Consider the following 27842-nt stretch of genomic DNA (forward strand, 5'->3'; position numbering starts at 1 on the left):
ACGCTGCCATCTCTCTCTCATGAAGACCCTCAGTGAGCCACGCATCTCTGTGACTCCCTTCCCTTTCCTCTACTCCCTTTAACAACCAAACTCTTTGAAAGCACTGTCTATCCTTGCCATCCTCATTTTGCTGTAATCCCTCTTCATTTTCCTCTTGACCCCACTGCAAGACCTCATGGTATTCACCCTTGTGATAAATCCAGTGATGCTCCTGGTTCTCTTCTAACCTGGCCTGTCAGCAGCACATGGTGGAGGCAACCTCTCTGCTCCTTGGGATCCTTTACATGTCTGGGTCCTCAAGGTTCTTCTCCTACCTGTGCAGCCACTCCTCCTTGGTCTCCTTCCATAGGCCCTCTTCACCTTCCAGCTCCCAAACACTGGACTCAGTTCTGGCCGCTTCATTCCCTAGACTCATTGCAAGTGGTCTCATCTAAGCTTATGCTCTAAATTCCACCTACTCCTGGGCTTCTTTGGGGCTCAGGTACCCCAGTTGCCCCCTCACCTCTCCACTGAGATGCCTCCATTGAGGCATCTCAAACTTAACATGTCCCAAACCAAATCCTGATTCCATTCTTCCTCAATCTTCCCCACTTCCATAAAAATTTCATTTTCTCAGTTCCTCAGGGCCCCAAATCTTAGAACCGGCCCGACCCCTTGCTCTTTCTTATAACATACAGACAGCAGCCCTTTGAAACTTTTAAATATGGCCAATTTCCATAGTCTTTACCACTGCCCCCAAATCCGAGCCAACATTCCCCGCCTGTGTATTGCAGTCACCTCCAAATTGTTCTGTTTCCACTCTTGCTCCACCCCCAAGCATCCATTCTCCACTGAGGAATCCCACTTCCCTCAGCACAACTCAGAGTCTTGCAGTCATGCCTTACCGATCTGGCAACCATCACCTCTGATTTCACTTCCTATCACTCTTCTCTTTGTCCATTTAGCTCCAGCTACACTGGCCTTCTTAGCTTTCCTTGGACATGTCAACAAGCTCCTGCCTTAAGGTCTTTGTACTTTCTATTCTTTCTACCTGAGACTCTTTGCACAGATCATTAGGAGCTTGGTCTTGCCTCCTCATCTTTTATTAAGTTTTCTTAAAATATTGCCCAGTGCTAAACTGATGCCCCCTTATCTCCTTTGTGCTTATTTTTTCTCCATAGCACATAATTCCACCTAACATTGTGTATTTTACTTGTTTTGATCTGTTTAGTTGCTTAATGTTTACCTTTAAATCAAATTACACATTCATATAAAGTGCTAAATCAATCTAGAATTCTTATTAAAAAATAACACTTTTATATAACCTTCATCTCATCTCTTTTTCTAGTGGAAAACTTTGTCATAATTTGCTGCCTTTTAATTTTATTTTTTGTTTCTTGAATGATGTTATCTGTGTTTCAGCTCCTTCTGTGGCCTTGTCCTCTTTTGCCTGAGTCCTAGCATCTTTCCATTTGTCTCATATCTGGAGAGGCACAGATTGCCTTAAGTTCAGGCTTTTGGTGCCAAATTTCATAAGGGGTATTGGTATATAGTTTTCTTGTAGTGTCTTTGCCTAGCTTTGGTATCAAGGTAATGCTGACTTCATAGAATGAGTAAGGAAGTATTGCATCCTCTTTAGGTTTAGGAATAGTTTGAAAAGGATTGGTGTTAATTTTTCTTTAAATATTTTTAATTTAAAACGTTAAAACATTTCTTAAATGTTTTAAATGTTTTGTAAAATTCGCCAGTTTGGAAGTGATCCCTCCTTTTCAATATTTTGGAAGTTTTTTTCAATATTTTTTTATTATGTTCAGTTAGCCAGCATATAGTACATCATAAGTTTTTGTTGTAGTGTTCAATGACTCATTAGTTGCGTATAACACCCAGTGCTCATCACCACACATGCCCTCCTTAATACCCATCACCCGGTTACCCCATCCATCCACCCCCCTCTCTTCTGTAACCCTCAGTTTGGTTTCTGGAGTCCAGAGTCTCTCATGCTTTGTCTCCTCTCTGATTTCTTCCCATTCAGTTTTCCCTCCCTTCCCCTGTGGTCCTCCACACTATTCCTTATGTTCAACATATGAGTGAAACCATATGATAATTGTCCTCCTTTGCTTGACTTACTTCACTTAGCATAATCCCCTCCAGTTCCATCCATGTCATTGCAAATGGTGGGTATTCGTTGTTTCAGATGGCTGAGTAATATTCCATTGCAGATATGGACCACATCTTCTTTATCCATTCATTTGTTGAAGGGCATCTTGGCTCTTTCCACCGTTTGGCTATTGTGGACATTGCTGCTATAAACATTGGGGTGCATGTGCCCCTTCTTTTTACTACATCTGTATCTTTGGGGTAAATACCTAGGAATGCAATCACTGGGTCATAGGATAGCTCTATTTTTAACGTCTTGAGGAACCTCCTTACTGTTTTCCAGAGTGGTTGTACCATCTTGCATTCCCACCAACAGTGTAAGAGGGTTCTCCTTTCTCCACATCCTCACCAACACTTGTTATTTCCTATCTTGTTAATTTTGACCATTCTAACTGGTGCATACAAATGGCTAACAGACACCTGAAAAAACGTTCAACATCACTAGCCATCAGGGAAATACAAATACTTTGGAAGACTTTGAGAAGGATTGGCATTAATTCTTGAAATGTTTAGTAGAATTTGCCAGTGAAACTATCTGGTCTTGGGCTTTTTTTTTTTTCTTTTTAAGACTTTTCATTATTTATTCAATCTCCTTACTAGTAATGGGTCTATTCAGATTGTCTTTTTGTGTGTGTGTGTGATTCAGTTTTGGCAGGTTGTGTGTTTCAAGGAATTCATCCATTCCTTCTCGGTTGTCTAACTTGTTGTCATATAACTGTTTATAGTAGTCTCTTATGATCCTATGCAATTTTGTGGTATCAGTTGTGATGTTTCCTTTTCCATTTCTATTTATTTGAGTCTTCCTTTTTTCTTAGTCTAGCTAAAGGTTTGTCTGTGGTTTCCTTTTGCTCATTAAACACACTTAAGACAGTTGATTTAACATATTTGACTAATAATTCTAATGTCTGGGTTTCAGGGATGGTTTATGTCAAATTATTTTTAATTTTTTCACCTGAAAATGAGCCATTCATTCCTATCTCTTTGTATGTTTTGTAATTTTTTTTTGTTGAAAACTGGGCATTTTCAGTATTATGTTGTAATAACCCTGGAGATTTAATTCCCCTATTCCTCAGGGAGTGCTAAATCTTGCTTGCTGAAAGGCTAGAGCCATTCGTTTCTGACTTTTCCAAACTTTTTTTTTTGCAAAGTGTGCATTTTTTGTTGTTGTTGTGTGCAGCCATTGGTGTTTCTCTTCTATTATTTCTATAGTAAAGCAGTATTTTGAAAAAAAAATTTTCTTAAGGGGGCGTACAAATAGTTTCATGAAGTCTCCTGGAAGCTGTTTCATCCCTCAGGGATTAAAACAATGGCCAGCATCTGGGCTGACTCTCAGGGATCAAAAGCAGTGGTCAGTAATCAACACACATACCCAGTTTTTGGAGGACAAGATCCTTATTGTCCACCTTGCTAGCAGGAAGTTACACATAAAGGTGGCTATCTGCCACAAGGCTGGGAGTATGGAGAATGGTAACCAGTATAAGAAAGGCCAAAATTAAATAGCTTCTTTTTTAATCGCTTCCCTGGTTCCTGCAAGTGTTTGTCCACACTCCACGTTTCCAGAATAGTTAAAAGCATATCTCAGAGACATTGTGGGTTTTATTCTAGACCATATAATAAAGCAAATATTGCAATTCAGTGAGTCAAATGCAGTTTTTTGTTTTTTAGTGCATATAAAGTTATGCTTACACTAAATGTAGCCTATTAAGTGTGTAATAGCATTATGTCTAAAAAACAATGGACATTAACTTAATTTAAAAATACTTTATTGCTAAAAATGCTAACCAGCAACTGAGCTTTCAGCGAGCCGTAATCTTTTTGCTGGTGGAGGGAATTATCTTCATGTTGATGGATGCTGACTCATCAGGGTGGTAGTTGCTGAAAGTGGGGGTGGCTGTAGCAATTTCTTAAAACAAGAAAACAATGAAGTTTGCTACATCTATGGACTCTTCCTTTCATGAAAAATTTCCCTGTAGCACGTGATGCGCTTTGATAGCATTTTACCCACAGTGGAACTTCTTTCAAAATTGGAGTCAGTCCTCTCAAAATCTGCTGCTGTTTTATCAGCTAAGTTTATGTAATATTCTAAGTCTTTTGTTGTCATTTCAACACTCTTCACAACCTTTTCACCAGGAGTAGATTCCATCTCAGGAAACCACTTGCTTTGCTCATCCGTAAAAAGCAACTCCTCATCTGTTAAATTTTCATCATGAGATGACAGCAATTCAGTCACATCTTCAGGCTCCACTTCTGATTCTAGTTCTCTTGCTATTTCCACCCCATCTGCAGTTGCTTCCTCTACTGAAATCTTGAACCCCTCAAAGTCCTCCAGGAGGGTTGGAATCAGCTTCTTCCAAACTCCTGTTCATGTTGATATTTGGACATCTTCCCATGAATCATGAATGTTCTTAATGTCATCTAGAATGGTGAATCCTTTCCAGAATGTTTCCAATTGACTTTGCTCAGAACCATCAGAGTAATCACTATGGCAGTTATAATATTAAAAAATCTTTTTCCTAAACAATAAGACTTGAAAGTTGAAATTATTTCTTTTTTTATTTTTAAAGATTTAATTTATTTATTTGACAGAGAAAGAGATAGTGAGAGAGGGAACACAAGCAGGGGGAGTTGGAGAGGGAGAAGCAGGCTTCCCACTGAGCAGGGAGCCCGATGTTGGGCTTGATCCCAGGACCCTGGGATCATGACCTAAGCCGAAGGCAGACGCTTAATGACTGAGCCACCCAGGTGCCCCCAAGTTGAAATTATTTCTTGATCCATGGGCTACAGAATGGATGTTGTGTTAGCAGGCATGAGTACAATATTAATCTCATTGTACATCTCTATCAGAGCTTTTGGGTAACCAGGTGAATTGTTCATGAACAGTGATATTTTGAAATAAATCCTTTTTTTTTTTTTTCTGAGCAGCAAGTCTTGACAGTGGGCTTAAAATATTCACAAAACCATTTTGTAAACAAATGTGTTGTCACCCAGGCTTTGCTGTTACATTTTTAGAGCACAGGTAGAGTAGATTTAACATAATTCTTAAGGGCCCTCAGATTTTTAGAATAGTAAATGAACATTGGCTTCAACTTCAAGTCATCAGCTGCATTACCCTCTAGGAAGAGAGTCAGCCTATCCTTTGCAGCTTTGAAGCCAGGCATTGAGTTTTCCTCTTTACCTATAAAAATCCTAGATGGCATCCTCTTCCAATAGAAGGCTGTTTTGTCTACATAAAAATCTATTATTTAGTGTAGTCACCTTCATTAATTATCTGAGTTGGATCTGAATAACTTGCTGCAGTTTCTACATCAGCACCTGCTGCTTCACCTTGCACTTTTATGTTATGGAGACAGCTTCTTTCCTTAAATCTCATGAACCAACCTCTGCTAGCTTCAAACTTTTCTTCTACAGCTACCTCACCTCTCAGACCTCATAGAATTGAAGAGAGTCAGGGCCTTGCTCTGGATTAGACTTTAGCTTAAGGGAATGTTGTGGTTGGTTTGATCTTCTATCCAGATCACTAAAACTTTCTCCATATCAGCAATAAAGCTGTTTTACTTTCTTATCATTTATGTGTTCACTGGAGTAGCCCTTTTAATTTCCTTCAAAAACCATCACCATGACAAAAATAATAATAATGAAAAAGCTTGAAATATTGTGAAAATTACCAAAATGTGACACAGAGATCCAAAGTGAGCAAATGCTGTTGGAGAAATGGCATGCCAATTGACTTGCTCCATGCAAGGTTGCACAGACCTTCAACTTGTAAACAATGCAGTATCTGTGAAGCACCATAAAGGAAAGTGCAATAAAGAAGGTATACCTGTATTGTTATGGATTGAATTGTATCTCCCCAAAAGATAGGTTAAAGTCCTAATCCCAGGTTCCTGAAATTGTGACCTTATTTGGAAATAGGATCTTTATAGAGATCTTGAAATTAAAACTAATTCATTAGGATGGGCCCTAATCCAATATGACTGGTATTCTTATAAAAAGGGGGAGTTTGCATGCAGAAGCAGGCATGCAAAGAAGGAAGAACATATGAAGACACATAAAGAGAAGTTGGCCATGTCACTGGAGTAAGGCACCTATAAGCAAGGATTGTTGGCAACCACCAGAAGCTAGGAGAGGCAGGAAGGATCTTCCCCTAGAGTTGTCAGGGAAAGCATAGCCCTACTAACAGGATTTCAGACTTTGTAACTGTGAGACAATGTATTTCTCTTGTTTCAAACTACTTTGTTATGGCAGCCCTTGGAAATTTATACAGTTACTTCATAGTTGTTGTCTTCAATCATTGTTTGGGTGGAGGGCTGGATTTCTGGAGTTTCCTATTCTGCTATCTTCTATGACATCCTTATTTATTATTTAATTTTTTTTCTCTCTCTCTGCTTACTCTAATGTAAGCTCTGTGAGGGCAGGGAATTTTGTCTCATAGGAACTGCTATGTGCACATAGCATTAACAGACAAGTACTGCAGCAATAGGTCATTTATGAATAATAATTGAATGCTTTAAGACACAAAGGAACATGGACAAGGTAATATGGTCCCACCCTCGTAGAGGAGGAAGGTGTGTCTTAAATGTAACAATGGCGATGTTTCTAGGAAGAAGTTGCTGTGGCTGAGGTCGAAGAGGTTTCTGCCTGTGTTCTCCTCTAGGATTTTGATGGACTCCTGTTTCACATTTAGGTCTTTCAACCACTTTGAGTCTATTTTTGTGTATGGTGTAAGGAAATGGTCCAGTTTCATTCTTCTGTATGTGGCTGTCCAGTTTTCCCAACACCATTTTTTGAAGAGACTGTCATTTTTCCATTGGACATTCTTTCCTGCTTTGTCAAAGATGAGTTGACCATAGAGTTGAGGGTCCATTTCTGGGCTCTCTATTCTGTTCCATTGATCTATGTGTCTGTTTTTGTGCCAGTATCATACTGTCTTGATGATGACAGCTTTGTAATAGAGCTTGAAGTCCAGAATTGTGGTAATGTATGGTGATTAACATAACATAATAAAATTAAAAAAAAATGTAACAATGGAAGTAAGTTCTGGGCATAATGTGATATAAAACATCAGCCACTTTGGGAAAGTCAGGGAAGGTTCTAGAGGACAGATGCCCAATCCTGTGTGAAGCTGCACTTTTCTTGCTCCTCCAAAGAGCCAAAACTTCAAGTTTGAAACTGCCTTTGTGACAACATTTGGGTTCATTATGAGACAACAAAAGCCAAGATTGAAATATGCCATGAGGGCTGCTCAGGGGCTCCTGTGCCAGGAGTTTCTGTTTCTTCCAGTTAATATTTGGGGCTGCCAAAAATGAAAAAGTGAGCTTTTTAAAATGCTCCTATGACCCAACAAATAGTAAGCGCTCTTTCTCAGACATTACAAGGCAACTCTGGATGACTGTATGCAGGGCTGGCCGAGCAACATGTGTAGTAGGCTGGTAGAGAGGAGTGTGTGCAGTAGGTGCATAGGTCTGCAGGTTGGCTGCAGCCTACTGGCCAGTCTCTGCTGGGGCTGATGGGGCCCCCTCAGCATGTCCTCCCTCTGGGGACCCCATAGGGCCGCAGTATTTCCTAGGGCATACTCTTCTCATGGCTGAACCTGAAGCTCCAGAGAGGCTTACAGTAACATGGGATGCTTCTTTCTAGTCCACCTACCTTTCATTGGTCAAAGCAAGTCACTGGCTAAGCCCAATAGAGTGGGGTGGGGGAATGGATCTTTCTGCCCCACTGGGGCCCACCACAGAGGCATGCATGTAGAGTCCTACTGCAGGGATAAAGAACTAGGGAGTGACCCAATCTTCCTAGATAAACAACAAGGCATTACTTTTTATGATATCAAGTGACCTGCTCTCCAGAAGAGCATGGTTCTGCTGTCTCCTGATTCTCTACAGCAAATGAAATCACATGTCACATATCTTCCCATTGGTTTCAGCTTTCTTCTTGTGACTTTGGGAAATCCTTTCTGAAGGGATTACCATTGGAGCCCCCCCCCCCCTTAGAGATGTTCACAAAAGGCAACTTCCCTATGGCAGCAGATTCAAGGGTCCCTCCTTAATATCTTGTGGGCTGCCCTGAAGTGCCTAGCAGTGACAATATAGACCAACATTCCTCCCAAGCCAGCTGGAAACAGGCCTCATGGCTACATCCTCCCTCTTGCTACATTCTCCTACATTAGCAACATGAGCCACAAGGGGGCATGCTTTTGGAACACAAATTTCTTACAGAAGCTTTGCAACTGCTACATTTTTTTTATAGCAATAATGTAAAATTCATCTCTGTCAGAAAGATACACTGGATGCTAGCATGACTTACTAGAAAATACTACTTTCTAGTTATTGAATCGATACCTGTTATCATAAGAACATCAGCAGGGTCGGGAAGACTGCACAGAGGGCTGTGGTGAGAAGTGGTTTAGCACAGGTTTGCCATTTTGCAGTTTGGAATCAGAGAACTGTGTTCAGGTTCAGTTTGGTCACTTATAAGATATGTGTCTCTCCATGCCTTGATTTCCTCATCTATCGATTGAAGGAATAACAAATACACCTGAGAGATGTTTGAGGATTAGATAAAATATGTGCATGGAGTTAGGATAGGACTTGGTCCACTGCAGGGCTAAGAAATGCTGGCTAGATGGTTATGGTTATGGTCCCAACCACTGCAGGAGGTTCTACAGGATTTTACTGAAAAAGTGTTTTGGATCTTGCAAATCAGTTACAGTACAGGAAGCTCCTCTGTGTTTCCATGATGTGATTTTAGTGTTCTTTCCTCTACAGATTCCTGTGCTCCTGAACCTCAGCCAAGACCCTGAAGTCAGCCTGCCTGCACCACCACTCATGTATGCCCTGGCACTTGGTGCCTGCCTGGGAGGTAAGGGGGTGCTGATGCATGCAGGGAAGGGGCCACTGACACTGTAGTGACCCCAGACTGATGGTTTATACATGCCTAATTGAAAGTAAATTAAGGAGAGGGTGCCTGGGTGGCTCAGTTGGTTAAGCGACTGCCTTCGGCTCAGGTCATGATCCTGGAGTCCCAGGATCGAGTCCCACATTGGGCTCCCTGCTTGGCGGGGAGTCTGCTTCTCCCTCTGACACTCTTCCCTCTCATGCTCTCTATCTCTCATTCTCTCTCTCTCAAATAAATAAATAAATAAAAAATCTTAAAAAAAAAAAAGAAAGTAAATTAAGGAGAGAGTTTGGATGCTTTCCTGAGTAGAAACCCACCTTCAGCTTTGACTGAAGCAATTCTAGAGGTGAAGCCTGTCCCTTTCCCCCTCTGCAGAATGTCCCCTGACATCCCAAGACCACAGCCTGGGGACGATCATTACTGACACATCTCAAAGTGAATGTGCTCCCACACTGCACCCACACTTTACCCACACAGATGTGGCTTATGTTTAGAAACAGATTTTGAATCAGAAGCCATCCTCAGTTGTAGTTTTTATTCCCTCCATAAGGGGTTGGGAAGTGATGAATGGGTAAGCAAAGAACTAGAGACCTTAACCTAAGAGTAAGAAGAAAGATTAAATTTTTTTCTTTTTTGGAGAGGGGTGTTGTCCTTTAGAGAATTTGAGAAGTGAATTAGTGAAAGTGTCAGGAGAGACTAACTTCTGGTGAGCAAACAGAGGGTTTTGATAATCTTTTGAGGGAGGTGTGTTAGAGTTAGAGTCCTCATATTTGGGAGGCCTATCACCTTTGGGACCACAAGAGGATTTTGGAGAATCTAAGATAAACATACCAGATACATTTTAAGTTTTTATTCTTAAATCCAGGCATGCTTAGATAATCCAGCTTGCTTTGTTCTTTGATTGATCTCTGTTAAATCAATAAGTTTCTGTTTAGTTTATCTCTTTGTTTATAAAGGGGGATTAATGTTATTCAGTGAAGTTGCTATGATTTCTGGAGGCAGCTAATTCACCTCATTCAGCAATTGAGACCTCAAGTTCTTATGCAACTATAGATCTGTTAAAATGGCCCCCATTTAAGCATTAGCCCCCAGAAAAGCAGTAACTGTGTTCACAGCTACATTTAACATCAGTGATAGAAACAGAATTCAGGGGGACATGGAAATGTGTCCTTTGTGTGGGACTTTGTTCATTAAACCTCACTGAGCATCTGCTATAATCTGACATTGTGCTTTTGAGTGAGACGGTCACCTAAGCTAAGGTTACACCTTAAACAGATATGTCCTCTCATGGTGGAATGCACAGAGTGCTTAGGGAGCACCAGAAAGAGACTAGAGGAAAAGTCAGAGAAGGTCCTCCAGAGAGGAAACTTTTGAGCTGGATCTCAGAGGGTGAGAAGCCTCTTGGGCTAGTGCTGATTCCCCAGAACATGTAGAATGAATGCGGATGGGATTATCAAAGACAGAAATTAACATGGACCATATATATGGCTGCTAGCCTAAAATATAAATCAACACCTGTTGACTGAGGCCCTTTTGAAAGCAGGGATACAGCTGTAATGAATAATAAATGTATTAAGCCTTGGGGTCTTTTTAACTTAGTAGCTCTGGTCATTGAATGACACTTGTTCCTGGATTGCAGATGCCCAGTTGTGCAGAGTGTTAACTCTACACTTATTCTGTCAGGGAACCTCTTTCATTGACTCAGTTTGGAATTACTTTTTTAAAATTTGTGGCAAGGCTGTTAAATCACAGACCTGTACCTCTGAAACAAATAATATATGTTTTTTAAAAAAGAAGATAGTAGGAAGGGAGAAGTGAAGGGGGGGAATCAGAGGGGGAGACAAGCCACGAGAGACTATGGACTCTGAGAAACAAACTGAGGGTTCTAGAGGGGAGAGGGGTGGTGGGATGGGTTAGCCTGGTGATGGGTATTAAAGAGGGCACATATTGCATGGAGCACTGGGTGTTATATGCAAACAATGAATCATGGGACACTACATCAAAAACTAATGATGAGATGTATGGCGATTAACATATAATAAAATTAAAAAAAATAAAAATTGTGGCAAAATGTACATGGCATACAATTTACAATTTTAACCATTTTTAAGGCTGTACAACATTAGCATTAGAGAAAGTAAATTAAAACCACAGTAAGATATCATCACATACTTATAAGAATGGCTAAAATAAAAATAGTAACAACACCAAATATTCACAAGGATGTGGGGAAACTGGATCACTTATACATTATCACTGGGGCTATAGAAGGGTACCATCACTCTGGAAAACAGTTTGGCAGTGTATTTAAAAACTTAACCTGCAACTACCATAAAACCCAGCAATTGCACAACTGGGCATTTATTCTACAGAAATGAAAACTTATGTTCATTCAAAACCTACATACAAATGTTGATGGAAGCTTTATTTGTGATAGCCAAAAAGTAGAAATAAACCAGATGCCCTTCAGTAGTAAATAGTTAAACAAACTGTGGTACATCCCCACCATGGAATGCTACTTGACAGTAAAAAGAAATTAAGTATTGACACACAAGGCAATTCTCCAGGGAATTATGAAGAGCGAAAAAAGTCAGTCTCAAAAGGTTACAGACTGTATGATTCCATTTATATGATATTCTTGAAGTGATACAGTTGTAGAAATGCAGAATGGATTAGTGGTTAGTGGGTGTTAAGTACAGGGCAAGGTGGAAGGAAGTGTATCTGGCTGTAAAAGGACAATAGAAGGGATCATTTTGGTAATGAAAATGTTCACTGTATCAATGTCAGTATTCTGATTCTGACATAGTACTATGGTTTTGAATTATATTACCTTTGAGGGAAGCTGTAAATGGTACATGGGATCTCTTCATATTATTCTTTACAACTTCATGTGAATGTATAGTTACCTCAAAATAAAACTTCAGTTACAATAATAGAAAAATGAAAGCCAGAGGGAAGAATGTTCTTATTGATTAAATCCATAATTACTAAACTAAGTAAATATGGATAGATTGGATCACTGAAAAATAAAGTGAAGGAAATACTCCAGAATCTAGAGGCAAAAGTCAAAGAAAAATTACAGAAGAAAAATAAAAAAATATACATAAAAGTTCATTATGGGAAATCCAATATTTGACTTCTGAGAAAAATCTCAGGAAGGACAGAATGAAGTGAAGGAAAGAATTTATCCAAAAAAATAATAGAAGCAAATTTTCCAGAATAGAAGCAACATACCTAATACCTAATGTCACGTTTGTGAAATTTTGGAACTCTATGGAGGCTTAGAAATTTGCCCAATTGTCATACAATAGTAAATCTCAAAACTGGGTATCTAGCAGTTCAGCTCCAGAGTTTGTTTTCCTAAGCTCTCTTTATGTTGAAAACAGGTAATTAGAAATACCAGGTTCAGCAAAAAATGGTACAAAAATTAGTGTTCAAATTTGAAGCAAATTAAAATGAGACATGATCTTAAGCAAATGATAGAACACAAGAAATGAGACTTGATTGGACCTTGGTCCTGGTGGATGTCTTGACCCTACAGGGATGTCATTTACATAGTCTGGATGATGTAAATGTTGCTGACTGGTTTTCCCAGTTGGAACAAACATATATCTAACCCAGGAAGTCTTAGCTACTTGTAAAACATACTATGGTTGTTAATTTCCTTGACAATCAAGCTTTTCTATTTTATTTGGAGGTCTTCATAATCCAAATCTAGCATTCTTTCCACTATACCTGTTGATATACTCTATTTCCAATGTGTTTGTGCAGTACCCGCTGTCTGGCTAACCCAAAACCCAACACTCTCTTTTATGTCCCTCTACTATAATAGTTGCTCTGGTGGCTGGTCTACACTGTTTGCCTCATTTTGCTGACCAATAAGACATGAGGGAAACCTGTTTGTGAGCCTCTTGACATAGATTTTGCCCTTCTGATAAAAATGTATTGGTACCAGTTCTTTTACATGCTTACTACCTTAGACGTGACCATGAAACCATCTATGATGGGATGGAGAGACCAAGAGAATTGCAAAGATCCACCTCTGAAATTACTTACAAGACACTGACCTGATGCTTGGCAGCCCTCTACCCCCAGGCTTCTTGTTACATGGGAGGAGATTGTTTTCCTTTGTGTGTAAACCACTGTTATCCAGATTTTCTGTTACCTGTAGCTAAAAAATTCTTAAAAGAATCAGCCATTCAATAGAATGAAATCTTGCCATTTGCAATGATGTGGATGGAACTAGAGGGTATTATGCTAAGCTAAATCAGTCAGAGAAAGACAAATACCATATGTTTTCACTCATATGTGGAATTTAAGAAACAAAACAGATGAACATAGGGGAAAGGGAGGCAAAAGGAAATAAGATGAGAATAGAGAGGGAGGCAAACCACAAGAGATGCTGAACTCTAGGAAACAAACAGGGCTGCTGGAGGGGAGGTGACTGGGGAGATGGAGTAATTGAATGATGGGCATTAAGGAGGGCATTTAATGTAATGAGCACTGGGTGTTATATGCAACTGATGAATCACTAAATTCTACCCCTGAAATTAATAATACACTATATGTTACCTAAATTGAATTTAAATAAAGAATTAAAAAAAAAGAAACAGTGATCAGTGAAACGTAATAAGTTAATGCACCACTTCCCAGGTTATGAGGCGTTCAGGAGGCCAAATGACATCATGCAAATGGGTGACTGACAGGCAAGTTTTGGGGAAGGAGGTCAGGCTGTGAGGGCATACCCCAGGGTAGAAAAGGCTTTTTGGGAATAGCAATTATGCCATCTGTGCTGTATTCCTGAAAATGTGGCTAGGAGTCAGATGTAAAAAAGCCGAACAACTGCCTTATGTGAGAGCAGTCAGCCCAGTCCTTGCTCATTTCTCTGCCTGTCTTCTATCTAAGGAAAGAGTTTGAGCAATGGGGGTCCTCACTTTACCCCTCTTTCCCCACCCAGCTCTCCTCATAATGCCTGAGTTGTCATGAGGCCATTTGTTGAAGAGACTGTTTTTTTTCCATTGGACATTCGTTCTTGCTTTGTTGAAGATTAGTTGACCTTAGAGTTGAGGGTCCATTTCTGGGCTCTCGATTCTATTCCACTGATCTATGTGTCTGTTTTTGTGCCAGTACCAAACTGTCTTGATGATGACAGCTTTGTAATAGAGCCTGAAGTCTGAAATTGTGATGCCACAAGCTTTGCTTTGCTTTTTCAACATTCCTCTGGCTATTCGGGGTCTCTTCTGGTTCCATACAAATTTTAGAATTATTTGTTCCATTTCTTGAAAAAAGTGGATGGTATTTTGATAAGGATTGCATTAAATGTGTAGATTGCTCTAGGTAGCATTGACATCTTCACAATATTTGTTCTTCCAATCTATGAGCATGGAATGTTTTTCCACTTCTTTGTGTCTTCCTCAAATACTTTCATGAGTATTTTATAGTTTTCTGAGTACAGATTCTTTGCCTCTTTGGTTAGATTTATTCGTAGGTATCTTATGGTTTTGGGTGCAATTGTAAATGAGATCGACTCCTTCATTTCTCTTTCTTCTGTCTTGTTGTTGGTGTATAGGAATGCCACTGATTTCTGTGCATTGATTTTATATCCTGCCACTTTACTGAACTCCTGTATGAGTTCTAGCAGTTTTGGGATGGAGTCTTTTGGGTTTTCCACATAAAGTATCATATCATCTGCAAAGAGTGAGAGTTTGAAATCTACTTTGCTGATTCGGATGCCTTTTATTTCTTTTTGTTTTCTGATTGCTATGGTTAGAACTTCTAATACTATGTTGAAGAGCAGCGGTGATAGTGGACATCCCTGCTGTGTTCCAGGCCTTAGGGGGAAACCTCTTAGTTTTTCCCCATTGAGAATGATATTTGCTGTGGGTTTTCATAGATGGCTTTTATGATATTGAGGTATGTACACTCTATCCCTACACTCTGAAGAGTTTTGATGAAGAAAGGATGCTGTACTTTGTCAAATGCTTTTTCTGCATTATTGAGAGGATCATATGGTTCTTGTTCTTTCTTTTATTAATGTATTGTATCACATTGATTGATTTGTGGATGTTGAACCAACCTTGCAGTCCAGGGATAAATCCCACTTGGTCACGGTAAATAATCCTTTTAATGGACTGTTGGATCCTATTGGCTAGTATTTTGGTGAGAAATTTTGCATCCATGTTCATCAAGGATATTGGTCTGTAATTCTTTTTTTTTTAATTTTTTATTCTTATGTTAATCACCATACATCACATCATTAGTTCTTGATGTAGTGTTCCATGATTCATTGTTTGGGCATAACACCCAGTGCTCCACGCAGAATGTGCCCTCTTTAATACCCATCACCAGGCTAACCCATCCCCCAACCCTCCTTCCCTCTAGAATCCTCAGTTTGTTTTTCAGAGTCCATCGTCTCTCATGGTTCGTCTCTCCCTCCTACTTACTCTCCTTCATTTTCCCCCTCCTGCTATTTTCTTTTTTTTTCCTTCTTAACATATATTGCATTACTTGTTTCAGAAGTACAGATCTGTGATTCAACAGTGTTGCACAATTCACAGCACTCACCATAGCACATACCCTACCCAATGTCTATCACCCAGCCACCCCATCCCTCCCACCCCCCACCACTCCAGCAACACTCAGTTTGTTTCCTGAGATTAAGAATTCCTCATATCAGTGAGCTCATATGATACATGTCTTTCTCTGATTGACTAATTTCACTCAGCATAACCCCCTCCAGTTCCATCCATGTCATTGCAAATGGCAAGATCTCATTCCTTTTGATGGCTGCATAATATTCCATTGTGTATATATACCACTTCTTCTTTATCCATTCATCTGTCAATGGACATCTTGACTCTTTCCACAGTTTGGCTATTGTGGATATTGCTGCTATAAACATTGGGGTACACGTACCCCTTCAGGTCCCTACATTTGTATCTTTGGGGTAAATACCCAGTAGTGCAATTGCTGGATCGTATGGTAGCTCTATTTTCAACTGTTTGAGGAACCTCCATACTGTTATCCAGAGTGGTTGCACCAGCTTGCATTCCCACCAACAGTGTAAGAGGGTTCCCCTTTCTCTACATCCCCGCCAACATCTGTTGTTTCCTGACTTGTTAATTTTAGCCATTCTGACGGGTGTGAGGTGGTATCTCATTGAGGTTTTGATTTGGATTTCCCTGATGCCGAGCGATGTTGAGCACTTTTTCATGTGTCTGTTGGCCATTTGGACGTCTTCTTTGGAAAAATGTCTATTCATGTCGTCTGCCCATTTCTTGATTGGATTATTTGTTCTTTGGGTGTTGAGTTTGATAAGTTCTTTATAGATTTTGGATACTAGCCCTTTATCTGATAGGTCATTTGCAAATATGTTCTCCCATTCTGTCGGTTGTCTTTTGGTTTTGTGGACTGTTTCTTTTGCTGTGCAAAAGCTTTTTATCTTGATGAAATCACAACAGTTCATTTTTGCCCTTACTTCCCGTGCCTTTGGCGATGTTTCTAGGAAGAAGTTGCTGTGGCTGAGGTTGATGAGGTTGCTACCTTTGCTCTCCTTTAGGATTTTGATGGACTCCTGTCTCACGTTTGGGTCTTTCAACCATTTGGAGTCTATTTTTGTGTGTGGTGTAAGGAAATGGTCCAGTTTCATTCTTCTGCATGTGGCTGTCCAATTTTCCCAACACCATCTGTTGAAGAGACTGTCTTTTTTCCATTGGACACTGTTTCCTGCTTTGTCAGAGATTAGTTGACCATGAGTTGAGAATCCATTTCTGGGCTCTCTATTCTATTCCATTGATCTATGTGTCTGTTTTTGTGCCAGTACCATACTGTCTTGATGATGACAGCTTTGTAATAGACCTGGAAGTCCGGAATTGTGATGCTGCCAGTTTGCTTTTCTTTTTCAATATTCCTCTGGCTATTCGGGGTCTCTTCTGGTTCCATACAAATTTTAGGATGATTTGTTCCATTTCTTTGAAAAAAGGGGTTGGTATTTTGATGGGGATTGCATTGAATGTGTAGATTGCTCTAGGTAGCACTGACATCTTCACAATGTTTGTTCTTCCAATCCATGAGCATGGAACGTTTTTCCATTTCTTTGTGTCTTCTTCAAATTCTTTCATGAGTCTTTTATAGTGTTCTGAGTAGAGATCCTTTACCTCTTTGGTTAAATTTATTCCCAGGTATCTTATGGTTTTGGGTGCAATTGTAAATGGGATCAAATCCTTGATATATCTCTCTTCAGTCTTGTGGATGGTGTATAGGAATGCCACTGATTTCTGTGCATTGATTTTATATCCTGCCACTTTACTGAATTCCCGTATGAGCTCTAGCAGTTTTGGGGTGGAGTCTTTTGGGTTTTCCACATACAGTATCATATCATCTGCAAAGAGTGAGAGTTTGACTTCCTTTTTGCCGATTTGGATGCCTTTAATTTCTTTTTGTTGTCTGATTCCTGTGGCTAGGACTTCTAATATTATGTTGAAGAGCAGTGGTGATAGTGGACATCTCTGCCGCGTTCTGGACCTTAGGGGAAAAGCTCTCAGCTTTTCCCCATTGAGAATGATATTCGCTGTAGGTTTTTCATAGATGGCTTTTATGATATTGAGGTAGGTACCCTCTATCCCTATACTCTGAAGAGTTTTGATCAAGAAAGGATGCTGTACTTTCTCAAATGCTTTTTCTGCATCTATTGAGAGGATCATATGATTCTTGTTCTTTCTTTTGTTAATGTATTGTATCATGTTGATTGATTTGTGGATGTTGAACCAACCTTGCAGTCCAGGGCTAAATCCCACTTGGTCACGGTGAATAATCGTTTTAATGGACTGTTGGATCCTATTGGCTAGTATTTTGGTGAGAATTTTTGCCTCCGTGTTCATCAAGGATATTGGTCCGTAGTTCTACTTTTTGATGGGGTCTTTGTCTGGTTTGGGGATCAAGGTAATGCTGGCCTCATAAAATGAGTTTGGAAGTTTTCCTTCCATTTCTATTTTTTGGAACAGTTTCAGGAGAATAGGTATTAATTCTTCTTTAAATGTTCGATAGAATTCCTCCAGGAAGCCATCTGGCCCTGGGCTCTTGTTTCTTGGGAGATTTTTGATGACTGCTTCAATTTCCTTAGTGGTTATAGGTCTGTTCAGGTTTTCTATTTCTTCCTGGTTCAATTTCGGTAGTCGATACATCTCTAGGAATGCACCCATTTCTTCCAGGTTATCTATTTTGCTGGCATAGAGTTGCTCATAATATGTTCTTATAATTGTTTGTATTTCTTTGGTGTTGGTTGTGATCTGTCCTCTTTCATTCATGATTTTGTTGATTTGGGTCATTTCTCTTTTCTTTGATCAGTCTGGCCAGGGGTTTATCAATCTTGTTAATTCTTTCAAAGAACTACCTCCTAGTTTCGTTGATCTGTTCTACTGTTCTTTTGGTTTCTAGTTCATTGATTTCTGCTCTGATCTTTATTATTTCTCTTCTCCTGCTGGTTCAGGCTTCATTTGCTGTTCTTTCTCCAGTTCCTTTAGGTGTAGGGTTAGGTTGTGTATTTGAGACCTTTCTTGTTTCTTGAGAAAGGCTTGTATTGCTATATACTTTCCTCTCAGGACTGCCTTTGCTGTATCCCAAAGATTTTGAACAGTTGTGTTTTCATTTTCATTGGTTTCCATGAATTTTTTAAATTCTTCTTTAATTTCCTGGTTGACCCATTCATTCCTTTATAGGATGCTCTTTAGCCTCCATGTATTTGAGTTCTTTCTGACTTTCCTCTTGTGATTGAGTTCTAGTTTCAAAGCATTGTGGTCTGAAAATATGCAGGGAATAATCCCAATCTTTTGGTACCGGTTGAGACGTGATTTGTGACCTAGGATGGGATCAATTCTGGAGAATGTTCCATGGGCACTAGAGAAGAAGGTGTATTCCGTTGCTTTGGGATGGAATGTTCTGTATATGTCTGTGAAGTCTATTTTGTACAGTGTGTCATTTAAAGTCTTTATTTCCTTGTTGATCTTTTGCTTAGATGATCTGTCCATTTCAGTGAGGTGGGTGTTAAAGTCCCCCACTATTATTGTATTGTTGTCGATGTGTTTCTTTGCTTTTGTTTTAATTGCCTTATATAATTGGCTGCTCCCATGTTAGGGGCATAGTTATATATATATTTATATTTTTTATTGTTATGTTAATCACCATACATTACATCATTAGTTCTTGATGTAGTGTTCTATGATTCATTGTTTGTGTATAACACCCAGTGCTCCATGCAGAACGTGCCTTCCTTAATACCCATCATCAGGCTAACCCATCCCCCCACCCCCCTCCCCTCTAGAACCCTCAGTTTGTTTTTCAGAGTCCATCATCTCTCATCGTTCCTCTCCCTCTCTGACTTACTCCCCTTCATTCTTCCCCTCCTGCTATCTTCTTCTTTTTCTTTTTTCTTAACATATGTTGCATTATTTGTTTCAGAAGTATAGATCTGTGATTCAACATTCTTGCAGAATTCACAGCGCTTACTGTAGCACATACCCTACCCAATGTCTATCACCCAGCCACCCCATCCCTCCCAACCCCCATCACTCAGCAACACTCAGTTTGTTTCCTGAGATTAAGAATTCCTCATATCAGTGAGGTCATATGACACATGTCTTTCTCTGATTGACTTATCTCACTCAGCATAACCCCCTCCAGTTCCATCCACGTCGTTGCAAATGGCAAGATCTCATTCCTTTTGATGGCTGCATAATATTCCATTGTGTATATATACCACCCCTTCTTTATCCATTCATCTATCGATGGACATTTTGGCTCTTTCCACAGTTTGGCTATTGTGGATATTGCTGCTATAATCATTGTGGTGCACGTACCCCTTCGGATCCCTACATTTGTATCTTTGTGGTAAATACCGAGTAGTGCATTTGCTGGATCATATGTTAGCTCCATTTCCAACTTTTGGAGGAACCTCCATACTGTTTTCCAGAGTGGCTGCACCAGCTTGCTTTCCCACCAACAGTGTAGGAGGGTTCCCCTTTCTCCACATCCCTGCCAACATCTGTTGTTTCCTGACTTGTTACTTTTAGCCATTCTGACGGGTGTGAGGTGGTATCTCATTGAGGTTTTAATTTCGATTTCCCTGATGCCGAATGATGTGGAGCACTTTCTCATGTGTCTGTTGGCCATTTGGATGTCTTCTTTGGAAAAATGACTGTTCATGTCTTCTGCCCATTTCTTGATTGGATTATTTGTTCTTTGGGTGTTGAGTTTGATAAGTTCTTTATAGATTTTGGATACTAGCCCTTTATCTGATATGTCATTTGCAAATATTTTCTCCCATTCTGTCGGTTGTCTTTTGGTTTTGTGGACTGTTTCTTTTGCTGTGCAAAAGGTTTTTATCTTGATGAAATCCCAACAGTTCATTTTTGCCCTTGCTTCTCTTGCTTTTGGCGATGTTTCTAGGAAGAAGTTGCTGCCGTTGAGGTCGAAGAGGTTGCTGCCTGTGTTCTCCTTTAGGATTTTGATGGACTCTTGTCTCACGTTTAGGTCTTCCACCATTTGGAGTCTATTTTTGTGTGTGCTGTAAGGAAATGGTCCAGTTTCATTCTTCTGTATGTGGCTGTCCAGTTTTCCCAACACCATTTGTTGAAGAGACTATCTTTTTTTCATTGGACATTCTTCCTGCTTTGTCAAAGATGAGTTGACCATCTTTTGGTCAACTTAGATTTGAGGTTCCATTTCTGGGCTCTCGATTCTGTTCCATTGATCTATGTGTCTGTTTTTGTGCCAGTACCATACTGTCTTGATGATGATAGCTGTGTAATAGAATTGGAAGTCTGGAATTGTGATTCCGCCAGCTTTGCCTTTCTTTTTAATATTCCTCTGGCTATTTGGGGTCTCTTCTGGTTCCATACAAATTTTAGGATTATTTGGTCCATTTCTTTGAAAAAAGTTGATGGTATTTTGATAGGGATTGCTTTGAATGTGTAGAATGCTGTGGGTAGCTTTGACATTTCAGAATGTTTGTTCCTTCAATCCATGTGCATGGAACGTTTTTCCATTTCTTTGTGTCTTCTTCAAATTCTTTCGTGAGTATTTTATAGTTTTCTGAGTACAGATCCTTTGCCTCTTTGGTTAAATTTATTCCTAGGTATCTTATGGTTTTGGGTGCAATTGTAAATGGGATCGACTCCCTCATTTCTCTCTCTTCTGTCTTGTTGTTGGTGTCTAGGAATGCCACTGATTTCTGTGCATTGATTTTATATCCTGCCACTTCACTGAATTCCTGTATGAGTTCTAGCAGTTTTGGGGTGGAGTCTTTTGGGTTTTCCACGTACAGTATCATATCATCTTCAAACAGTGAGAGTTTGACTTTCTCTTTGCTGATTTGGATGCCTTTGATTCCTTTTGTTGTCTGATTGCCGTGGCTAGGACTTCTAATAGTATGTTGAAGAGCAGTGGTGATAGTGGACATCCCTGACGCGTTCTGGACATTAGGGGAAAAATTCTCTGCTTTTCCCCATTGAGAATGATATTCACTGTAGGTTTTTCATAGATGGCTTTTATGATATTGAGGTAGGTACCCTCTATCCCTATACTCTGAAGAGTTTTGATCAAGGAAGGATGGTATAGTTTGTCAAATGCTTTTTCTGCATCTATTAAGAGGGTCACATGATTCTTGTTCTTTCTTTTGTTAATGTATTGTATCACGTTGATTGATTTGCTGATGTTGAACCAGCCTTGTAGCCCAGGGATAAATCCCACTTGGTCATGGTGAATAATGCCTTAATTTACTGTTGGACCCTATTGGCTAGTATTTTGGTGAGAATTTTTGCATCCATGTTCATCAAGGATATTGGTCTGTAGTTCTCCTTTTTGATGGGGTCTTTGTCTTGTTTTGGGATAAGGGGCATAGATATTTACAATTGTTAGATCTTCTTGTTGGATAGACCCTTTAAGTAGGATATAGTGTCCTTCTTTATCTCTTATTACAGTCTTTGTTTTAAAATCTAATTTGTCTGATATAAGGATTGCCACTCCAGCTTTCTTTTGGTGTGTATTAGCATGGTAAATGGTTTTCCACCCCCTCACTTTCAATTTGGGGGTGTCTTTGGGTCTAAAATGAGTCTCCTGCCAACAACATATTGATGGATCTTTTTTTTTTAATCCTATCTGATAGCCTGTGTCTCTTGATTGGGGCATTTCGCCCATTTACATTCAGGGTAACTATTGAAAGGTATGAATTTAGTGCCATTGTATTGCCTGTAAGGTGACTGTTACTGTATATTGTCTGTGTTTCTTTCTGGTCTATGCTGCTTTTAGGCTGTGTCTTTGCTTTGAGGACCCCTTTCAATATTTCTTGGAGGGCTGGTTTCGTGTTTGCAAATTCCTTTAGTTTTTGTTTGTCCTGGAAGATTTTTATCTCTCCTTCTATTTTCAATGACAGCCTAGCTGGATATAATATTCTTGGCTGCATATTTTTCTCGTTTAGTGCTCTGAAGATATCATGCCAGTCCTTTCTGGCCTGCCAGGTCTCTGTGGATAGGTCTGTTGCCAATCTAATGTTTCTACCAGTGTAGGTTACAGATCTCTTCTGACCTCCTTTCAGGATTTTCTCTTTTTCTCTGAGACTTGTAATTTTACCATTAGATGTTGGCGTTTGGACCTATTTTTATAGATTTTGAGGTGTTCTCTGTGCCTCCTGGATTTTGATGCCTGTTTCCTCCCACAAATTAGGGAAGTTCTCTGCTATAATTTGCTCTAATATACCTTCTGCCCTCTCTTTCCTTATTCTTCTTCTGGGATCCCAATTATTCTAATACTGTTTTGTCTTATGATATCTCTTACCTCTCGAATTCTGCCCTCGTGATCCAGTAGTACTTGTTTCTCTCTCTTTTTCTCAGTCTCTTTATTTTCCATCATTTGGTCTTCTATATCACTGATTCGCTCTTCTGCCTCCTTTATCCTAGCAGTTCGAGCCCCCATTTTTGATTGCACCTCATTAATAGCCTTTTTGATTTCGACTTGGTTAGATTTTAGTTCTTTTATTTCTCCAGAAAGCGTTTCTCTAATATCTTCCACGTTTTTTTCAAGTCTAGCTAGTATGTTTAAAATCATCATTCTGAACTCTAGTTCTTACATCATACCAATGTCCGTATTGAGTAGGTCCCTGGCAGTCGTTACTCCCTCTTGTTCTTTTTGTTGAGGTGATTTTTTCCATCTTGTCATTTTGTGTAGAGGGAAACAGATGAATGAGAGAACAAAATGCTAACAGGTTAACAATGACCCCAGAAATATATACACTAAACCAATCAGAAGAGACCTGAAACTGCAGGAAAAGAAAGGGAAAAAAAGAAAAAAGAAAAAAGAAAAAGAAAAAGATAAAAACAAATAAGCAAACAAACAAACAAACAAAAAACAGAATATGATCAAATATGATCAAGCTGGTGCATAGATCAGTGCCACACACTAGATTTTTGGTGTATTTTGGTCTGTTAGAGAAAAGCCCCTCCTAAAATTTTAAATAAAGAAAAACTTATATATGTACAAAAATAAGGGTAAATACAATGAAGGGATGAAATATGACTGTAAAGATGAAAAGTATAAAAGATTTCATAAAAGGAATTGATAAGATTAGAAGTTGGTTGAAAAAAGAAAGAGGAGGATTTAAAAAAAAAGGAGAGCATGTGATCAGGCAGGAGACTAGAACAAAGCCATACACTAGAGATTTAGGATATATTTTGGTCTGTTGGAAGAAACTGTATCTAAAATTTTAAAGAGAGAACTACACACACACACACACACACACACACACACACACACACACACACCAAAAATAAGATTGACTCAAAAAATGAAAAATAGAAAAGATTTTTTTAAAAAGGGGATTAATAAGATGTTGGTTGAAAAAGGGAAAAAGAAAAATTCAAAAAAAAAGTAAAGAAAAAGAAAGTTGAAAAAAATTAACTTTGAAAGACTAAAGGATCATGGTTAAAAAGCCATGAATTCTATGTGCAGTATTCCCCTAGCGCTGAAATTCTACCATTCTCATTGATCGGTAAACTTGGTCTTGGCTGGCTGTTCTTGCTGATCTTCTTGGGGAGGGGTCTGTTGCAGTGGTTTTCAAATGTCTTTGCCGGAGGTAGTATTGCCCTGCCCTTGCCGGGTCCTGGCTAAGTAATTTGCTCAGTTTTGCTCTTGCATGCTTTTGTTCCCTGCATGCTTTCCGTTCAGCTTTGGAGGACGAGAGTGAAAATGGTGGCCTCCCAATCTCTGCCCCAGAGAAACCAAGTGCTCAGGCCCCAGTCCTCAGTGAGCCCCCAGAGAAAAGCAGTCAATCACTCCTGTCTCTCCAGTCTCTGGCTGCTCTCGTGCTCACCCAGTCTGTGACTGAGTGTTTCTATATCTGGTGAACCACCCCGTGTGGAGTCTCTGAACCCAGCAGAGTCCTGTGGTGCACTCCCGCGCTGCTCCTCCCGGCGAAGGAAGGGGAGTCTTCCTGGATCTGCCGCTTGTTGGGTCCCTGCAGGAGGAGCAGTGGCCTGACTGTGCCGTGGATCACGGTTTATGGCAAACTCGAGCTAAGAGTCCATTCCTCAGCTCTGTCTCTGCAGCCGGCTTCCCTGCTCCTGATACCTGGGAGCTCTGCTGCAGTCAGTCACCCCTGGTCTTTCTGTGACCCTGAGGGTCCTGAGACTGCACTGTCCCAGAGAGGGTCCCCCCCCCCGCCCCGCTTAGCCACTGGAGAGACGTCCCTCAGCAGAGCCGACTTCTAAAAGTTCCGATTTTGTGCTCCACTGCTCTATCCCTTGCCAGTAGCGGCTGATGGAGGCCTCCTTCCCCGCCATCTATCCTCCCGAATATCACCTCAGATTCACTTCTCCGCATGTCGTTCCTTCCAGAAAGTGGTTGCTATTCTGTTCAGAGAGTTGCTGCTTTTCTTTTCTTTAATCTCCTGTTGAGTTCGTAGGTGTTCAGAATGGTTTGATCTCTATCCAGCCGAATTCCTGGGACCAGACAAAATTTAGGTCTCCTACTCCTCCGCTATCTTGCACCTCCCCACATCATTTGTTTTTGATGTCGTGTTCCATGATTCATTGTTTGCGTGTAACACCCAGTGCTCCATGCAGTTCATGCCCTGTTTAATATTCATCACCAGGCTAACCCATCCCCCCACTCCCCTCCCCTCTAGAACCCTCAGTTTGTTTCTCAGAGTCCATAGCCTCTCATGGTTCCTCTCCCCCTCTGATTTCCCCCCCTTCATTCTTCCCCTCCTGCTATCTTCTTCTTCTTCTTCTTCTTCTTCTTCTTCTTCTTCTTCTTCTTCTTCTTTTTCGAACATATAATGTATTATTTGTTTCAGAGGTGCAGATCTGTGATTCAACAGTCTTACACAATTCACAGTGCTCACCATAGCACATACCTTCCCCAATGTCTATCACCCAGCCACCCTTTCCCTCTCACCCCCCACCACTCCAGCAACCCTCAGTTTGTTTCCTGAGATTAAAAATTCATCATATCAGTGAGGTCATATGATACATGTCTTTCTCTGATTGACTTATTTCGCTCAGCCTAATACCCTCCAGTTCCATCCCTGTCATTGCAAATGGCAAGATTTCATTTCCTAGGATCTCTCTGACCCTCTGTGATCTCTCTGACTCTCCCCACTCCATTTCTTCTACCATCCTCACCCCCACTGGGTTCTCTTTGACCCCCCTGGTATCTCTCTGACTCTCTCCTTAAAGTTGCTGTTCTGCTTCCAGCTGGAGAAAGTTTTCTGCTTTTAAGGGTTCATGTGATTCAGTGGTCCACCCAGATAATCCAGGGTAATCTCCCTCTCTCAGGGTCCATAACCTGAATTACTTCTGCAAAGTCCCCTTTGCCATACAGGGTAACATAATGACATAACCACAGTTTCTAAGGATTAAGGTGTGGACTTCTTTGCAGTGGGTGTAGGGAGCATTGATCTGCCTCCCACACCACCTGGAACAAGCTAGTATCACCTGTAGCCTGAAGTGTCCCCCAGCCAGGCTCCCTGCTTCCTCTGTCACCACCCTAAAGTCTATCCTTCACACAGCAGCCCGGTGTCAGCCTGTCATGCTCTTCTTTCTCCTTGGTCATGGGCAAATCCTCCAGTGCCCTTCTTGATTCTCTAGGTAGGGCCATATACTCTGAAGTGCACTGAGAAACAGTGGGACTGTCAAAAAAAATGGGACATCAGAAACACAGTGACCACAAGCAGAGTGAGCCAACCTCGGGGAGGCATTGCCATCACAAAGCTTGGGCTTAGTGGCTGCAGGGTGCTGGGGAGACCCTGAGGATTTTACTGAGTTCTTTTTTTTTTTTTTTTGAAGTGAACATAACCTCATGATTTTATTGTCTTCGTAATATTAACAAAATATGAAGCTTAGAACTGGATCACTTGGCCCTTTCTCTTCTTATCTCCTCCCAGTTCAAAATGCTTGCATCTCTTAATAGCCAGCATTCTCTTAGATCTGCAATTGGGCTCAACACATTCAAGCCTCAGCACAATCTTCTTTGTAGTTTTAACCTTTTTCAGGAAAATCGGCTTAGTCTGCCCGCCATAGCCACTCTGCTTCCTGTCATAATGCCACTTTCCCTGGGCATAAAGAGAATCTTTGCCCTTCTTGTACTGTGTCACTTTGTGGGGCTGGTGCTTGCCACCCTTCTTGCAGAAAGTCCGGCGGGTTTTAGGAACATTCACCATGTTTGCGAGAGCGCTTTCGGCATGGAAAGCGGATTTTACTGAGTTCTTAAGATCCAAAGTCTTATCATTTTGATTCCTCAACTATATTTCATCCTTCGAACAAGCTTATAAATGGATGCAGCATGCTATTTCAGAGGTTTTCACTGAAAAAAAAAAAAAACCCAGTCTAAGTCTTCTATGGATGAAAAGCAGAGAGAATAAAATGAGGCTTGAGCTTGCCTTCATGAGACTTTGCACAGGCAGTCTGGGCTGCATACCTGACAGGAGGTTGTGTTGCCTGCCATGTTTCAAGGAGAAGGTAAGGACCATGAAGAAGGAGGGGAGCAGGAGCATGTGTTCAGTGGAGTGTCATTTGCACTGACATCTCCTCTGCAAGGGCCTCTCCTGGGGAATAGACCCCAGGCTGTGTGCCTCCTCTAGTGGAGAAATCCAAAAGTCCACGTTGCTCTGAGATTATTTATTCTGTACTTCTCTCCATGCTCAGTGCTCCAGAAGACCCAGAGATAAAATGGTGCTGGGTTCTCAGAAAAGGCAGCACTTAGGGGCTCAGCTTATGCACCCAGGACTTCACCCTTGGTCCTCCTCCTCCTGCTCTGTTACTTTTGTTGTCCAATTTCAGAGAGGCTGCTCCCTTGTGTCAACATGCAGTAGGAAGCTCCAGATTTGTGTCTCAGTTCACCAGTCCTTAGGAAACAGAGTCTTTTCCTTAGTGGTTTATGCACACATGTCAGAACTGAGTAAAATTGGCTGAGCCTGGGTCATGTGCCTATTCCTGAACCCTGACCTCTGTGGTTGGGGATTAACAGATGCTGATTGATTTCATCAAGCAAATTCACCCTTCTCTGAATTAGTCACCATGTTGGGGCTGGCCTTGGGCCATATCCCTTACCATGAGGCCTCACCAGTATGTATGCATGTGCAGGTTATGATTCCCCACAGATCATGTACACTCTCACACAAAGAGGCATTTTATTATCCTCTGTTTGCATCCATCCTTCCATCCACAGACAGACAGTGTTTTCTGGTGGCTGTCCGGGCCTAGAGTCCTGAGGAAGGTGGTTCTTATCTGAGATCCCAATTCCACTGTTCTGAAAACACCTGTTCT

The 27842-nt window shown here is 40.6% G+C and overlaps 2 protein-coding genes across 2 annotated transcripts in view; one reads left to right on the forward strand and one right to left on the reverse strand.

Annotated features, from left to right (window-relative positions):
- Window positions 1-27842, forward strand: part of OCA2 (OCA2 melanosomal transmembrane protein) — a 480811-nt gene that overhangs the window by 283660 nt on the left and 169309 nt on the right. The window contains exon 22 of the mRNA XM_073887392.1: window positions 8901-8994. Within this exon, the coding sequence (XP_073743493.1) occupies window positions 8901-8994 (94 nt within the window). The remainder of the gene's footprint in view (window positions 1-8900; window positions 8995-27842) is intronic.
- On the reverse strand, window positions 26352-26746 carry LOC112808823 (large ribosomal subunit protein eL42-like). Its single transcript, XM_025852104.2, has one exon. The coding sequence runs from the start codon at window positions 26735-26737 to the stop codon at window positions 26417-26419; it is 321 nt and encodes a 106-aa protein (XP_025707889.1). The 5' UTR covers window positions 26738-26746; the 3' UTR covers window positions 26352-26416.

This window comes from Callorhinus ursinus, unplaced genomic scaffold (assembly GCF_003265705.2).
Source record: "Callorhinus ursinus isolate GAN/ISIS: 27379988/994484 unplaced genomic scaffold, GSC_fseal_2.0 scaffold78, whole genome shotgun sequence".
NCBI classification, from domain to species: Eukaryota; Metazoa; Chordata; class Mammalia; order Carnivora; family Otariidae; genus Callorhinus; species Callorhinus ursinus.

Coding starts and splice junctions, on each gene's coding strand:
- LOC112808823 (XM_025852104.2), bottom strand. CDS start 26,737: ATGGTGAATGTTCCTAAAACCCGCCGGACTTTCTGCAAGAAGGGTGGC.